The sequence below is a fragment of the Passer domesticus genome, chromosome 3 (genome assembly GCF_036417665.1).
Source record: "Passer domesticus isolate bPasDom1 chromosome 3, bPasDom1.hap1, whole genome shotgun sequence".
NCBI classification, from domain to species: domain Eukaryota; kingdom Metazoa; phylum Chordata; class Aves; order Passeriformes; family Passeridae; genus Passer; species Passer domesticus.
Genome location: NC_087476.1, coordinates 103,279,620 through 103,296,545, shown reverse-complemented (window position 1 = coordinate 103,296,545; position 16,926 = coordinate 103,279,620). Strand labels below are relative to the sequence as shown.

Below are 16,926 nucleotides of genomic sequence, written 5' to 3'. Positions count from 1 at the left end.
CTGCTTTTTCAGCTTTTTTTGAATGGGGATTTAATTCCTAATGGGGTTAAAACACTTTTTGCACTTTGAATAACTGAGCAGATGAAAGAAAACCTATCAGATTTGTAACTTCAGTTTTGACCTTTGAACTTGAATATTAAGGAGAATATTATGCTTTGTTTCTAAATTAATGTAAAACTACCTGTAACCTGCCACTTGATAGCCTATCTTTTATTTAACTTTGTATTACATTGTATTAGGGAAATGTCTTTTTTTTTTTTTTTTTAATTCTTTTGCCCCCCCAATAGGAAAGTAGAGCGTGAAGCACAAGGGCTTGCAGGACTTACACATGAGAACATAGTGCGCTATCATTTCAGCTGGAAAGGGGATGACTATATCAAGTACCCAGACTCAAGGTAACTACAAAATTATAGTTTGCATTCACAAACTTTTTTCACAGCTGTAGTGAACTTCATGCTATTGATAATTGGTTATCAGTTATTTTACAAATATCTTCTTTTCCTTGATTAATAAGGTACATGATATAGTTTTATATTTCACTCCTCTCTCAATGTATGGAACTTAATGAATTTATAGGAAAGAGTAAGAATGCAGAACTCAAAATTTGGGGCAAGAATTAACAACAGAAAAATTGTCTGACAGTTGGCTACCAATTTCATGATCAGAAGTTTCTTTTTTTGTAATAAGTTAGTATTTTAACTATGATGACTGAAACAGTTTTGATTGTTTAGAAAAGGAATACAAAATTAAATACTCTTTAATTTAGAGGTAGCCTTTTGACACCGAGACTTGTGATAAAACAGTGGTGAGAGTTTTACTTGTAAGTTAGACTATTAACTTTTCCAAGCTTCTGTCGTAAGCTTTTTTCACTGGCTGTGAATTCATACTCTTCAGATAGGCTGCCATACTTACTTAGAGCCATAAAATATTAATGGATTCAAAATTATGGTTGGCATGATACCTCTCCATTACTGTGCTCATGAAGTAAGCAGTAAAACGGGGGGGAAAAGGTCTGTCAAAATGGAACCATTAATATGTTGGAGCCCCAATATCATGTATATATTTTACATTAAACAGTTACTGGGTAACAGAAAAAAAAAGTCCTCAAAGCAGAGGTCCCAGACTGTAATTCATGCCCTGACCTCAAGACTACAGAGTCCTGAGCCATTTAATGCTTGTTCTTTCTGTGCTTTGAGCAGCTTTATTCAAGGGCACTCATCACACAGTGTACGTAGAAAAAAACCAGTGCATGCTTCTCTTTCTATTTTCCTTCCCCTCGCCATCTCCAGCCTCAGCCTGTCTTAGGGGCTTCTCTGGAATGTGGGAGGCTGCCAGATGGGTGAATATATTTCATCTAGATTTCCAGTTCTCAGAAGGGTTTCTGTGACTAGCAGCCCAATGTCAAAAATGGTCACTGCACGACCCTCTTGACAGGACAGAGTTGGAAAGAACATGACAATTCTGGGCAGGATAGGAAGGCTGATGCTGTATCTCTTGAGCAGAATAGAGAACATGTGTCAGGGTCTTGCAGCAGTTCCTACAAGGCCAGATGGAGCCAAGGACAGTGGTATTTCTTCCTGGATAGGACATGTTTCTAGGTATGAGGGAAATGGAACTTGGGCTTTCAGAAAACTACCAGTGTGAAATTAGAAACTTGCTAGAAAGCAAGCAAAACTTCAGAAATATTCCAGGAATATGTAGCAACTAAGCAGTTGTTTGGGTTGCAGTCCTTTTTATTTAATACAAATTGCTCTAGTATCTTCCTGTAAAATTAAAGGACTTGCAGATTTTGTTTTGGGTAACTCCAAAAATAATTATTAGCAAAAAGGGCTTTTGAAAATTATTTGGGAAGAATTGTATCTTGCCAATTCCAATATGCTATGTAATTTTCTTTTGAAGCTGGAGACCAAACCAGAAAATTCTCTGTCTTTTCATCCAAATGGAATTCTGTGAACAAGGAACATTGGAAAACTGGGTTGCAAAAACTAACGAAGACCGAAAGTATCATGAAATGGCACAAAACAAATTTTTACAAATAGTGAAAGGAGTGGGATATATTCATTCTCAAAAGTTAATTCATCGAGACCTCAAGGTATGTAAGATAGGTAAATAAAGAAAAAAAAAAGAAAAGGTTACAGGTAGTATACTTACTGGAATTTCATAGAATGTTAAATTGTTATAGTCTTTGCTAACTCTGTTGTGTACCCTACTAGTGTGCTTCTTTGGATATTGCTAGTGATTGATTCTCTTTCAGCAGCTGGTTAAACCTCATCCTAAAATCAGGTGAACTTGGAAGATCTCAGAATACAATAATTCAGAGAGTCAGTAGTCATCAACTAACAGGCATTTTCAGTGTGTTACTGGGTCACAAGCTGCCTATTGGAAAAAGAAAAGTTGAGTCTAGGAAGTGGTTCTTGGTTCTGTTATCAAACACAGCATGTATTAGGATAGCTAAACTATCCCTGCTCTAGTTACTTTTGTCTTGTGTATGCATATTAATGTTTGAATGCTACAGTTTTGGATAGACTTTGTCTCTAGAGGTGCACAGTCATAAGAAGATTTTATTTCACTGTAAAGATTCTAAGGGACAAAGCCTTCATGGCTTCAGGATGGAAGCTATAATGTTGCTTACAGGGTTTTAAATCACTCAGTAAAAAAGATCATTAGTGTGGTGGCATTCCTAGGGTTAAGTTAACTTCCCTGCCTGACCACTTGGGAGCCACTCTGGCAGGCAAATTCCCACCACCAGAGACCGTCACAGCTGGGACTGAAGTCCCTTCACAGCAGGCAGCTCCAGTGAACCCACACATGCCTCACTTGATCCCCTACACACCCTGGCATATTTGATGCTCAACATGGGGTTCAAACCCTTGACCCTGAGATGAGGAGTCTCATGGCCTACAAGCTGAGGTAGGAATGAGGCTGTGGTTGATCAGGAGTGGAGTGGTATTCTCCAATTTAATGCTCCTACTGGATCCACACGCTGCTTGCTCACTTGCCCTTCCCCTGTGGCAGGCTGGAGAGGAGAACTGGAGGCACAAAAGGTAAAGAACACAGGTTGAGATAAGAACAATTTACTAGAAACAGCAATGAGATAAGAAGACAAACACAGACAAAAACAGTAACAACATTAAAACCAGAAGTCTAAAAACAGGGTGATTCACATGCAAAAAATTCACTGTGGAGCTCTACCTGATCATGCCATGCTCCCATGAACCGGAAGCGAATCCTTCCCCCGTTCCCAAAAAATGACATGAGGTGATACAGAATAACCTCCTTGTCCTAGCCATGTATTCCCCACTGATTACTGTACAAATTAACCCTCTCCTGACCAGAGCCAAGTTATACTGCTAACTCTTCTACCTGTATTTGAATTGAGGAGCTCTCCTCTGCTCTGCTGTCAGCTTAGGTGCTTGGCCATCTGAGATCTCCATAGCCCAGAATCAAAGTTGCAGGATAGGGTCAAGCTGAGATTAAAGTAATTTGTGCCTGCTAGGAACAGAGTCATTAAATAGTGTAGCCAGCTATAGGTACTATATTAAATATGGGTAGTCATGGTCAGACTTGAACAGAACAACTACACAGAGCATTCTTTACATGAAGATCTCCTGTTAAGTATCTCCTGGTCTTATGGTCCACTGGAGCTTCTTTGAGTAAAAGACAGCATGAGGCTATTTGGTTTTGTTTTAAAAACATTCAGCAGTGTAGTTTCTTTATTTTTGGGAAACTTCATTGAAGGATATATAGTTCTATTTTTAGTTGTTTGACTTCATGTTCTGGTTTTGGTTAGGATACAGTTAATTTTTTTTTTTAAGTAGGGGGTACAGTGCTTTGTTTTGAGCTCAGTACTATAGTAATGCTGATAACACACTGATGTTTTGGTTGCTCCTAGGTAGTGCTTATTTTAAGTCGAAGACTAGATTTTACATGGAAGAGGGGCTGATCTGGGCTTAGGACGGAGATCTGGCATCAGTCAGTGGGTGCTGAGCAATTGTACTGTGCATAATTTGTTTCGGTTTGGTTTTTTTTAATCCTTTTATTATCATTATTATTTAACGTTATTATTAAATTTTTCTTTTGTTTCAATTATCAAACTGTTTTAAACACAGCTTACAAATTTACTTTTGATTCTCCCTCCCATTCCACAGCATGGTGCTTAGTTGCCAACTCACCTTAAGCCATGACACTGTCAAATTTAAAAAGGGGAGGTTTAATGGAAATGTAAACATGATACTCTGAGACACCTGTAGTAAGCCTTAACTCTGCATTTGATTGAGTACACATGATCCTTCTGTGCCTAGGAGAAACTCTGATTTGAGTGGAATTCCATGTAAGACTAAATGCTTTGCCTAAGTGTATCAAGTTCTGGCTAGGATTGAAGAGTGAAAAGTACTTTGGGATGTAGACTATTATATGAGCAGTGTATTGGAAGAGCAATTAAAGCATGACACAGTTATGACAGAGCTAGTGGAAAAGAGGTGCAGTTACTGCAGAATGTACTACTTGAAATTTAGTTTGTGTTTTTAAAAATTGATTTAACTTATTCCTCTTTTCACACCATCAGTTTCTTAATGCTGCTTTCTGAACAATCATCAAATTTTATGGGAAACACTTCTGTGGCTGATTATGCTTGATGATAAACCTTGGTCATTTGGTGATTTTTTTTTTTCTTTTTATTTATGTATATGAAAATAGCCTCAGAATATATTCATATCACATGATAATAAAATAAAAATAGGTGACTTCGGTCTTGTGACTTCTGTGGCATTTGAGACTTTGACTGAGAACAGAGGAACAAAATCGTATATGGCACCAGAACAGGTAATTATCCTGCTGCATTAGTGTCTCTGTAATTAGACATGCGCTATAAACTCAGCACTGGATGTTCTCAATCCTAATCTCAGTATTAAAGCAAGTTGCCTAAAGTTCCCTGCTATGACTGTATGAAAGGATAACTGTACTCTGCAGAAAGCTTTACCAAAAGCGTGGCAAAGTTTTTTGCTCTGTGTGAACATAGAGTCTGACACTGCTTGCTGTAAGGACTGCTCTTGTATAACCAGGCTGCCAGACATATATTTAAATTTTAATTTAGGGCCCCTGTTAATTGCATAATTTGAGTTTCTCTGTTTGTTTCATTATTTGTCACAGGGCAATGATTGGCATGCTTTATCTGTATAGGTCTGTAGAAGTCTGAATTTCAGGGTGTTCAGTCACTATTAACAGGTCTGAGGCAGAAAGGGTTAACAACTAAGAAGGATATTGAGTAAGGCTAGTCCTGTAGCCTTGGGGTGGAAATTTCTACTGACTTCCAATTTTGCTCTAAGAAGTGCTGTTCTCCAGTTGGATTTGATACTTACATTATTCTATTCTAATCTTTCTAGGCTGGGGCCAGATATGGAAAGGAAGTAGATATTTATGCATTGGGATTAATTTGGTTTGAAATTCTTTCGGCATTCACTTGTCATGAAAAAACTAAGGTATGTAATCTTTAAATTTAAGAACTCCCACAGTTGTTGTTTTGCTTTGCTTCTGGTATCACTTATTCCATTCTAGAAGGAATCTCTTTGTCTTGAGTATTATCTCTATTTACATTTTTTTACCTTAATTCATTTCCATAAAGCCTGTAAGTCCTCACACCTCAGCTGAAATGTCGTAACTGAAGGAAAGAAATACTGCAGTTTATTTCACTTCTGTCCTACTACATATACACTGAAGCCCAAGCATGCTAAAGAATAATGCCAAGCAAAAAAGGATGTCAAGTTTCTTACGTATCTTCTTATTTGATCAGAAACTTAAAGGGAGTATTTTTCTAATTTTAGAAACTAAAAATTATGGATAGGTGAGTCTTGTCTCTGCCATGCTCTTGTCTTCACTGCACAGTGCAGCAAGAAGAGTTTCCACCAAATCAAAACCCTTGCAGTTTCCCAAGATGAAAACCAAAGTGATTTGGAAGAGGTTTCTTTAAATAAAACAGATATTATTTCAAAAAGAAACCCCTCATTACTTATGCTTTTTTAGAAAAGGTGTCCTGTATGTGCTTTGAGCTTTTTATGTGCAAACCTACATATTGGTAGGACAGTGATGTAGCTGCTGGGCATCTTGTCTAAAGTAATTGTGGTTGGACTCAGATTTTGAACACTGTTAATCAGATAATTTTTCCAGTGAGAAGATCATACCAGTGTGTCTGTTCAACTTGGCTGTCTCCAGCTACCTTGCAGTACTCCTCAGTCCTTCTGTTCCTGCTCACAGTTGACTGCAAATGCATGCACAGTTCCACAGTGTTTATAGTTGGAAAAGCATAATTTCGTTAAACTATAAAAATCTTGTGTTCTGCAGGCAGGTGGGGAAGTTATGTGGATGGAAAGTCCTAGGATGGTCTTCAGCTGCTCCGTTAGCTTAGAAAGAATTTCATTTAATGGAACATGATAAACTCTAGTGCTGGCAAGCCCTGCTGTAAGAGCATCATGTAAAAGCAAAGTTGATTATTCTGAGCTGAATATCTGGTTCATTTGATGATCACCAGCATGTAGGGTCACAGGCCTAAAGCTACTGCTAAAGAGTAGGGGAAAAAACTCCAAGGTCATGGGAGCTGTGGCCCTTTCCAACCACTACTGGATAGTGGTTGGAAAGGGCCTGCTATGCCAGGCTTATAGGGATAGCTGATGATTCAGGATACACAGCTAAGCCATGACTGTCATCTTCAGGCAGACATTACACTAGTTAACAGCAAATGAATTAAGCAGACTGCTCTGTTTACCCAGAAAGCCACTTGTAGAATCACAGAATGGGTGAAGTTGGAAGGGGCCCCTGGAGGTCATCTAGTCCAATCTACCTCCTCAAGCAGGGTTCCCTAGAGCACGTTACTTGGACTTGTGTCCAGTGTATCTCCAGTCAGGGGGGATTCCACAACCTCTCTGGACAATCTGTTCCAGTGCTCAGTCACCCACACAGTAAAGAAGTTCTTCCTCATGTTCAGGTGGAAGTTCCTGTGCATCACTTTCTGCCCATTGCCTCCTGTCCTATTGCTCGGCAGCAGCGAGCAGAGCCTGGCTCCATGCTCCTGGCACCTCCCTTCAGACACTCACAGGCATGGATGAGGTCCCCTCTCAGTGCCTCTTCTCCAGGCTGAACAGGCCCAGCTCCCCCAGCCTTTCCTCATTAGAGAGATGCTCCAGAGCCTCAGACATCTTTGGTACCCTCCACTGCAGCCACTCCAGGGGCTCCATGTCTCTCTTGTCCTGAGAAGCCAGGGCTGGACTCAGCACTCCAGATGTGCCTCAGCAGGGCTGGGCAGGGGGCAGGATCAGCTCCCTTGGCCTGCTGGTGCTGCTCTTCCTAATGGACCCAGGATTCCATTGGCCTTCTTGGCCACAAGGGCTCACTGCTGGCTCATGGATGGCTTGTTGTCCATCAGGACCCCCAGGTCCTTCTCCACAGAGCTGCTTCCCAGCAGATCAGCCCCCAGCCTGTGCTGGTGCCCAGGGTTATTTCTCCCCAGGTGCAAGACCCTGCATTTTCTTTTGTGGATTTTCAGAAGGTTCCTCCCTGCCCATCTCTCCAGCCCGTTGTGGTCCTTCTGGAGGCCTGCACAGCACTCTGGGGTATCAGCCACTCATTCCAACTTGGTGTTATCAGTGAACTTGCTGAGGAGGCATCTGCCCCTTCATCCAGGTCATTGATGAACAAGTTAAACAATATTGGGTCGGTACTGAAGCTAGGAGGACACCACTGGTGACAGGCCCTGTGCTGCTGAGTGTGACCCTCTGGGACCTGCTGTTCAGCCAGTTCTCAGTCCACTTCACCATCCATTTGTCCAGCCTGCTCTTCCTGAGCTTGCCTGTCAGGATGTTGTGAGAGACAGTGTCATATTAAAAAAAAAGGTTAACCAAAAGCCATTTCTATAGCATGTAATGACAAGTCTTCTGTTAGTTGCTTTGAAGTCCACGTAGCATTTTGTACAATGACATAGAAATAAATGTGTGGTACTGAATATGATAAAAAGGAGGAAGCACACCTGCTTGGCTTGCAAACAGAAATTCAGTTGTTTTGCTTTTTTCTTTTCTTTCAATGTCATTAAACAATATAAATCCATTGCTTTTAAATTAAGGAAAGAAAGATAATGGTTCTGAAACAGAGGATGATTGAAACAAACATGTCATTGTTGTGTGTGAAGCTTTTAAGCTTAGAAATGGGTAATAGCTGATGAAAAGTCCAACTAAATGAAAAAAGCCCCAACTTTAAAACTGTTTACAGTTACCTTTTGAAGCTTTACATTTCCTGTACATTTGTATTTTCCTAACTACTTCACTAAACTATATGGGTCATAAAGTGGAGATAGAAAACATAACAAATGAAAGCATACCAAAACTATTCTCTTTTATTAATTTCAGGTATGGCCTTCTGTTAGACAAGGTGTGCTCCCAGAGAGCTTCACCATCCAATTTCCAACAGAGGTATGGGATTTTAATATATTCTTTGGGTACTGTATTAATCAAAAAGTAAACAAAAAAAACCAAAAACAAAACAAAACAAAAAAAAAAAAAAAAAAACAACAAAAAAAAAAAAAAAAACACAAAAAAAAACAAAAAACCAAAAACCCAAACTATTGACATTTAATTTTTTTTGCAGGCATCCATAATCAAAAAGATGCTTTCAACAGACCCTTCAGGAAGAATCACTATATCTCATTTACTTGACCTTGTGAAGTCTGTTGATAAAGAGAAGGCACTTAGAAATTTTTCTTATTGAATGTCCTTTCAAACTGTGTTTAAATCCAGAGTTTGATGAATTTATTATAATTGATGAAATGACAGATGTCAGAAGCAACAGCAAGACTTGGGGTGTGTCTTTTCCTTGGCCACATCACCATTCATGTCTGCTGGCTGCAACCAGGACAGGGCACATCTGCAAGAAATCACACTCAGTTTTTACCTGGAAACATAGGTTGTAGCTGAGCTGGACTGGTTTGTACAATAAGTACCTGGTCCTTTTCCCCTCGAAGATCATGTTGATGTGCTGAAGTGCTAACTGGGTTGTGCCAAATCCCTGCATGTGCTGCATCCATTATCCCTTAAGGTTATCTATTGCTTTCCATGGAAGAACTGCTGTCTTGGTGATATGTGACTCAAACCTTTCTGATTTGTTCAGTGATATTGTTAGTTATTACTGGAATGCTCCCATTAGTACCGAGACTGGTTTTGGCAGAAAAGATACGAGGAATAGGTGCATGTTATTCTCCACTGAATTTCAGTACTTTAAGTTTTCTTATCTCTTCACAGCTGCTGATGACCTAGCACCTTCAGTGCTCTGGAATTTAAACTTGTAAAATGAGGATTTCTTTAAATGTTAAACATTCAGCTTCTAGGAAATCTAATTTAGAACAAATCTCAATTTTGAAAAGTTTAGGTTTTTATGGTTGTCTTTTTTGGAAAGGAACATTCAAGGTGCTATTAATATAGGAAAATTCTCATTATAGGAAAATTGCCTCAGTAGTAACCATTTGAAATCCAAGGCTGAAAGAGCACTTAAAACATTCCCATGCTTCTAGGTTTTAGTCCCTTATTGTAATACTGAGGCATGCCTAACCCTTAATAACTGTACTTAGTACCTCTGGTGTGCCCACTGCCAGCCCCACAAAAGGGAACAGCAGGTTCTCTGCTACTCTTCATTTGGATCCATCAGAGTTCAGCCTTGCCTGAACTTGAAGTACTGTGTGTGGTGTGGGGAGCAGGGTGAGAAGGCACATTGGACCTTCAGGTGCTTGTCTGTGAGCTTTGTCTTGTCAAACTGTTCTTTGATGTGGGGTCAACATAACTCCATAAGGGCAAATGAGCAGAGATTTCTAAGCACAAAAATAGGCAATATGTAAAGTACTGTATGCTTTTTCTGAAATGTTAAATGAGTTAAAAGTGGGTGACTGCTCTAAAATAAATAAAACAAATGAAGGTATTTATATTCTTAGGGAAATTACTGATGTTCTGGTGCAAGTATTTGTTGCTAAATAAGAATGTGATTGTACATACTTTTGTAAGGCCTTACACCGCTTTCATTTTTCTCTTCATCATGAATGAAATGTATGGAATCATAGAATGGTTTGGGTTGGAAGGGACCTTAAAGATCATGCAGTTTCAACTACCCTGCCCGGGGCAGGGACACTTTCCAGTAGATGACATTACTCAAGGCCTTGTTTAACCTGGCTTTGAACACTGCCAGCAGCAGGGTATCCACAGCTTCTCTAGGAAACCTGTTCCAGTGCTTCATCACCTTCACAGTAAAGAATTTCTCCCTAACATCTTATCTCAACCTTTCACTTTGAAGCCATTCCCCCTTGTCCTGTCACCACATGCCCTTGGAAGAAGTCCCCTTCCAGCTCTCTTGGCAGCCCCCTTCAGGTACTGAAAGGCTGCTCTAAGGTCTCCGCAGAGCCTTCTCTTTTCCAGGCTGAACAATCCCAACTCAAGCAACTTCATTTGCCAGTTCCCTCAGGACCAGTGGATGCATGTCAGCAGGTCCCATGGACTTGTGCACCTCTAGTTCTTTAGATTTTCTTGACTTTGATCTTCTCCTTGACATCCCTGGCCAGACTGAATCCCATCAGAGCTTTATGCTTTCCTAACCTTATCTTTGACTGGAATTCATAAAGTGTTTCACTATGCTAAACTAATTAGTATTTCTTTGCAGTGGTCCAGATCTGTGAGAAATTATATATCTTCACAGACAATAGTACTATTGTCTGTGTACAACAGTACTATTTCTGCTTTCTCTTCTCTTTAATCTATTGGGATAAAATTAACATACAGTTTGACTTGATGATCTTAAAGATGTGTTCCAACCTAAACAATTCTATGAAATTATTCATAATATGAAAATGGACAATCTTTTGGATGCATTTCCTTTACAGTTTTTGGACAGAGCAAAGTAGTATCATTACCTTCTTGCTGTTAAGTAATACTGTAGCAGTTTGTAACAGTAGCTTGTTCCAGTACTTTTTGATATATTTTCCCTGCGTAGTATTTGTATACTTCAGCATTATCTTTTTATAAATGGCTAGTTATAGTAGCAACTGCTGTTACCCAAAAATAAAATGTCAATTAAAAGGTATTTTTATGTAAAAAAATGAAAACCCACCATCATGATCTAATTCTATTTAATTATGGAAAATATGCATCTTTATATACAAAAGAATACTGGTTCAAGTAATATCGCTGTCACGTTTCACAAGTTTTTTTTTTCCTGACCAAGTTTAAGATAGTAAGAAAAACCCGTCTGGTATTTAGGCATCTCTGTAAAGATGAAAAAACCTGATTTAACACATTTTGCAATAAAGTGATTGGCCAATATTTATGCCTTTACTCATATTTGAATTTTATTACCAGCTGGCTAACACATAAACAAAGTTGTGAAAGACTCAACCTAACTCTCAATTACAAATACCAAGTTTTAATTCCTATTAAATTGTGCATCAAACAGAAAATATGAATTAGCTTGTCAACTTAAACTCTTCTTCTGCATACTTTAGTATGAATTCTTAAGTATGGCACAGCTCCAAGCCTTTTAAAAGATACTATGAGTTATACATACTTCTCTAGGGCTTCTTCCTTTAGACTGGCTTTAGTCATGATCTGCAGCACTGTCTCCAGGACAGTTTGAAGATAAATCTTCAGAGTCTACAGAATAAGCAGGAAAAAAAAGTGAGTAATTGCAGCTCAGGGAAGGAAAAATGGTTGCTAGAACTATTTCTAGAATCCTTGTAGAACAGATTAAATAGAATACAAGGTTTACAAGTTAGTAAGTCTCAAATTTGTTTTAAAACAGCAAACACAAATTCTACTCTCTTTAGTGTTGTGAAACTGGATGGTTTTTGTTTCAGAAACATGTGCCAGCTTTTGCAGCTTTTTTTGATATTGGTTTTAACATCTGAATTATGTTTTCTCAAAACTAATTAAATTAAATTTTAATATGAATTTAAATAAATTTCAATATGGTTTGCTGTGTTTTGTTGTGTGTGTGTGGGTTTTTTTGTTTGTTTGCTTTGGCTAACAGTCACAATAACAATATGTACCAAGCTCTGTGCAAAAACCAGCGGCCTGGAAGGTAAATTTGCTCTGCAGATTCAGAAGCTGCAGTAGGAGAAAAACAAAGGATATATTCTACAGCTGGAGTCTAGCTGCATAGGCAAAGTAAAGCACTTACTAAAAGCTTGGTTCACTCTCACCTTCATAGGTTGTTCCACACCAAATGCAATAGAAGTGCTCCTCTCTCAAATAGGCTGTCAGGATGTGTAGCTTTTCTGATACCTAGAGATATGTACAGGTATGTGATGACCTGGGCCTCATGACATAAACCACTTTGAGCTACTGGTTTGCCAAAATAAGGTGTTTAACCTAATGCTATGGAAAAGCTACACAATACTGTAGCTCAGTAAGACATGAAGTTTCCCACATTTGTAGAAGAGTGCACAGGAATTCATGATCTCTGGAGAGTTAATGGCTGTTGTTTGTTTATCCTTCTTTCCAGCTAAGAAACCTGCACTGAAGAGAAAACACTAAAAATATTACTTAGCTACCCGACTTCCTGTATATGATATCTTGTGTGGGTTTTTTTTCACACCTAATCTCTGCCAATCAAACACACAAGGCTAACAAAAGCTGTGTAATTTAGTTCTTAAAAATATGTATTTCCAATGCCTATCTTGAGATATTCTGTGAAGCATTTTCAGAAATTATTGACTCTAAACTTAAACCAAAATTAAAACTCAAAAGCAAATAACTGTAATCTTGTGCATCTTGGCTAAGGCAAAATATGTTTAAGATTTAATTTCTAGGCTAATTTTTTCAAAGATTAGCCTCAAAACACATGAGCAGTATATCAGTGGTTTAATATTTTATAATTTATCATGTAACTGCTATAAAAGTCACTGCTCTGGGATTGCAAAGAGGCCCTTTACTACAGTGTGGGAAACATGTATACATACATCCTTTATTCATGTATGTATACATACATACTGTTGCAAGGAATTTAATACAGTTTTGAATTGAGCAATTAATTCAGTTGAAGAGCTTAAACTTACACTTAAGTCTGAGCCTGTGCATTCATCTTCCTTGTCTTCCTCATCCTTTTTGTCTTCCTCTTCAGGTTTTATCCAAAACCAAGTCTCCTTGGGAACACCAATATCCTTACATAACAAGGGATTTAAATGGAAGTTATCCGTCTGTAAATTTTCTTGTAAAATGCTGGATAAAATTAATTTCTAGGAAGTGAGCTGTTAGCCATTAAAACTTGCATGTATAGTATAGCCAAGAATTACTAAAGCTGTAGGTAAGTACAGCAGTCCACAATACTTTTTTTCACTTTTTTCACTTTTTTTTTACAATGAAATGCATGCCAATGCTAACATCTTGTTCTATTTCATCTATGTTTGATATGTGCAAGGCTACACAACAATGTAATCTCACACCAAACCTGTGAGCAGATACCTTTGCTATCAGCTGAAGACATGTCCCAAGTTATTTTATCAAGAGATCACATGGTGCTTCACCTCAGGTAAAGTTAAAGGAAAAAAAGTAAACAAGGATGATCTAAGCTTAATTCAACTGACTTCATGTGAAGCAAACTAAGTTGTATAGAACAATCTCAGCAGAACTTGTGAGGTGTTCTTAACTTCTACCTGGTTAATAGAGGAAGAAAAAAACCTTTAAGTTTTCCAGTGGCAAAAATTTATAGTACTTCACTGCTATTACCCACGTTATTCCTTCCTTAGTTTTGTGGGGGTTTTTTGTTTGTTTTTTTAACGCTACTTTAGTGAATCTGCTGATTCCCTCAGTGATGATCCCCATTCTTGGAGGTACTAAAGATCTGCCTGGTCCCAGACAACCTGCTTTAAGTGACTCTGCTTGTGAAGGAAGGCTGAACACGATGACTTCCAGAGTCCATTCCCAATGTCAGTTTGTGTGATGTCACTGTGTGATGATGTTGCTCCCTCACTTGAGGCAAACAGCACCCTTATATAGGAAGGCCTGATACTGGCTACTGGAAGATATGCAAACAGCTCAGAAATAACCAGAAAAATGCAGAAGCAAAACCACAGGTTCTCATGTAAGTTACCATGAGGTTGTTTTGCACCTTCAACTATCTTAATGGTACAAACATTGACTTTGAAATATTTTAAGAGGGCTGAAGCATTGCCGAACATGAAGACTTAAGCAAGTTACCCCAAAATTTTAGAGAACTTCCAAAAACTGAACCACTGCATAGTAGCCTGTATCTCTAACCTCTGAAGTCTTCCTTCCAACCCTCCAGAAAATCCCCCAGGTCTCACTTTCTGTGTGTCTAATTGCTGGCAGGCCCTCTGACTTTTTCGCAGGTCCCCTTCCATCTTACGTTCTTCTTGTTTGGTTTTGAATCTTATTCTGTTAAGAACAAGCAGAGGTGACTAAGCAGGTAGACACTCAGTGACAATGCAGTGACATCCACAGAACCTGAAAATCTATTCTTACTAACTTTCCCAGACCTGAACAACATTAAAGTTAAGAAGTCATTCTGACATTGTTGCTCATACAGGGAGCACACCTGTATTTCTTGCGAATTATACCTTTAAGATACCTTTTCTGACCATGCTACACTGTTTCTTCATTAGGTTTTCCTAAGACACAAAAAAGTGGTTCACGAAACATCTGCAAAAGCTACAGCCTTTCCTCAGTTTCTCTTCTCCATATATTACAAACAAATCAGGAGAAAACCAAAACAATACAATCTTTAAAAATGTACTCTGACTTTTAAAACTGTTGTACCAACAGTGCTTAGGAATATCTGTGGATTTTATATTTCAAAATATATGTTTCTCCAATTAAAAAAGCTGCATATGACTTGAGAAAAGTTAGTATGTATATTATTTGCCTTACTAACAATTACAAAATTAAATGGTGCAGCACGTGCTTTTAGCATTACAGTGTTCATCTACTTTTGCTTTAGAAACAGAGATACAATACAGAGAAACAATTACTCTGTATTGTACCTCTCACCCTTCATTTAAAACATTCAAACATACTAGCACATTAAAATAACCAAATATCAAGCATAAAAAGAACTGCTATTTAGACATTCCTGGAATATCAGGAATATGTATGACTTTACCTGAACTCATCTGCAGCTTGTTCATTTGCTTGTTTTTTCATATGGAGTTTTTGTCTATAGTTTTCCAGTTTTTCTTCAGCTTTTCGCTTTTTTAGTTCCTCATGACCAAGCCCACTTCTGCCTATGTAAGTTTAAAAGATGAATGTAAGCAGTTGAGAAGCTCTGACATCCAACTAAATAAATCAGAAAGCACCACAAACCTGTTTTTATGTTCAGAGGAATAGGTTCAACAATGCCTTCTCCTGTGAGAGAAAAAAAAGTCAATTAAAAAACCCAAGTTTTTCTCAAACAATGATTTATGCAGTATATTAAAGCAGGCAAGCTGCTTTTGCCATTATTGTGATTTTTTTGCTTGGAAGCTGAAAACTTCCCAATCAATATACATTTAGTACAAATGACACAGCTCTTCTGGAAACTGCCTCTCATTTTTAGCTCGTCTGCTGGAATCCTATGTAACTTTTTCGTGACAGGACCAAACTGAAAGAAAAGGTGTTGACCTGACAGGTGTAAGATATCTGTGATGAAGACTGCTTTATTACTGCCTTCTGGAGCCTTTTCATTCTGCAATCTCACAGCAATGATGAAAAATAAAAACAATCTGTTTGGACCAGTTCATTGCGATTGTCTGCCAGAGTTGCTGAACTGGCACAGCAGTTATTGATTCCTTGTTTTACTGATTTTGCTTCATCTATTAAGGCTTCATAAGGGTAGGCCAGTGTGTACTGTTTCTTTTTCAAAATCCAACTATAAGTTTCAAGAGGGTCTGATGTTTTTTTGAACACTATTAGCTTTGCAAAACCATCAAAACATCCTTCATGCAATTCCTGTAGGTATGCAAGTACACAAGTGCTATACTGAGCTGCAAGTGCTGCTCTTCCCTTGCATCCCTCAATACTCTGTACTACTTTTACTTCAATTTTTAGGGATTTGCTCCCATATTTTGTTCTGTCACAGCACCTTCACAGTTCTGTAATGCTGTGGCTCTCCAAGAGGCACTTATTGACCTGTCACCAAATGAAGTGACAGCTGCAGTCTGTAAAATATTGAGCTATAACTGAATACAGACACCACTTCCAGAGAGCGACAAACTTACCACTTTTGCCAAGGGCCTGGCCGCTCTTGTAGCCCATCTTCTGGAGCAAAGCAAAGCCTTTGTTCTCATTGCCCAAAGCACTTTTCAGTACCAAGTCACGTCTCTCTTTTTCTTCTTCTTTTATGCTTTTTTGTCTGTTCTTCTCATTGGCTTCTTTTTGCTTTTCTTCCTTCTGAATGGCTTCCTTCACCCGCCTCACCATGGGCAAACCTGGCCTGACATCCTGCCTGCGAGTTAGTAATTCCAGCAAACATTAGCGTGGTTGTTTTTTAACAGGTTTACAATCACTTAAGAGGAGTAGAAAAAAAAGAACTACCTACTTACTTAATAAATAAATCAGACATATAGTCTTCCTCTTCATCTCCCTCCATGGTTAGCACGCCTCTATGCCGACGCCTCGCCTATGGACACGGTCAGTGCGTGTTACCGAGCATTTTATTTCTCTGCGCGTCCCCGGACGGAGGGGCCGAGGGACGCAAACACCGTAACGCGCCGGGCCGGGCTGCCCCGGGGCACCCGCGCCCGCCCCAAGCCCACAGCGCGTCTTCCCGGGCTCCGCTACCGCCGACCACGGGCGGCCGCGACGCCGCTCCACGCCCGGGAGCGCCGGCGAGCCGCAGCCAAGCGCCGGGAGCCGGGAGAGCCGCGGGAGCAGCCCGGGAACCGCGCACCCACCGGGCCCGACAGCTCCGCGGCGCCTG

The 16,926-nt window shown here is 39.2% G+C and overlaps 2 protein-coding genes across 8 annotated transcripts in view; one reads left to right on the top strand and one right to left on the bottom strand.

The window, feature by feature from the left end:
- The window catches only part of EIF2AK2 (eukaryotic translation initiation factor 2 alpha kinase 2), a 26,509-nt gene extending 14,516 nt beyond the window's left edge, over positions 1-11,993 (top strand). For all 5 annotated transcript variants that reach the window (XM_064414782.1, XM_064414783.1, XM_064414784.1 and 2 more), the window contains 6 exons: positions 288-395; positions 1,900-2,092; positions 4,696-4,821; positions 5,382-5,477; positions 8,391-8,453; positions 8,629-11,993. In XM_064414782.1, the coding sequence (XP_064270852.1) occupies positions 288-395; positions 1,900-2,092; positions 4,696-4,821; positions 5,382-5,477; positions 8,391-8,453; positions 8,629-8,748 (706 nt within the window). In that variant the 3' untranslated portion in view covers positions 8,749-11,993. The remainder of the gene's footprint in view (positions 1-287; positions 396-1,899; positions 2,093-4,695; positions 4,822-5,381; positions 5,478-8,390; positions 8,454-8,628) is intronic.
- On the bottom strand, positions 3,691-16,926 carry GPATCH11 (G-patch domain containing 11). 3 transcript variants are annotated; one of them, XM_064414800.1, is made up of 9 exons: positions 16,550-16,926; positions 16,226-16,452; positions 15,333-15,374; positions 15,133-15,253; positions 14,318-14,408; positions 13,070-13,174; positions 12,215-12,296; positions 11,581-11,666; positions 3,691-7,837 (listed from the first exon to the last, which is right to left on the bottom strand). In XM_064414800.1, exons 1-8 carry the CDS (start codon positions 16,594-16,596, stop codon positions 11,611-11,613), a joined length of 771 nt encoding a protein of 256 aa, XP_064270870.1. In that variant the 5' UTR covers positions 16,597-16,926; the 3' UTR covers positions 3,691-7,837; positions 11,581-11,610. The 3 variants fall into 3 exon arrangements, with proteins under 3 accessions (XP_064270870.1, XP_064270869.1, XP_064270868.1); XM_064414799.1 differs by lacking the exon at positions 3,691-7,837 and adding an exon at positions 8,360-8,904; XM_064414798.1 differs by lacking the exon at positions 3,691-7,837 and having other exon boundaries at positions 8,360-11,666.

Coding starts and splice junctions, on each gene's coding strand:
- GPATCH11 (XM_064414800.1), bottom strand. CDS start 16,596: ATGGAGGGAGATGAAGAGGAAGACTATATGTCTGATTTATTTATTAA. Junction 16,453..16,549: donor ATGTCTGATTTATTTATTAA/GTAAGTAGGTAG, acceptor ACTAACTCGCAG/GCAGGATGTCAGGCCAGGTT. Junction 13,175..14,317: donor AGCAATTAGACACACAGAAA/GTGAGACCTGGG, acceptor TTGTTATGTAAG/GATATTGGTGTTCCCAAGGA.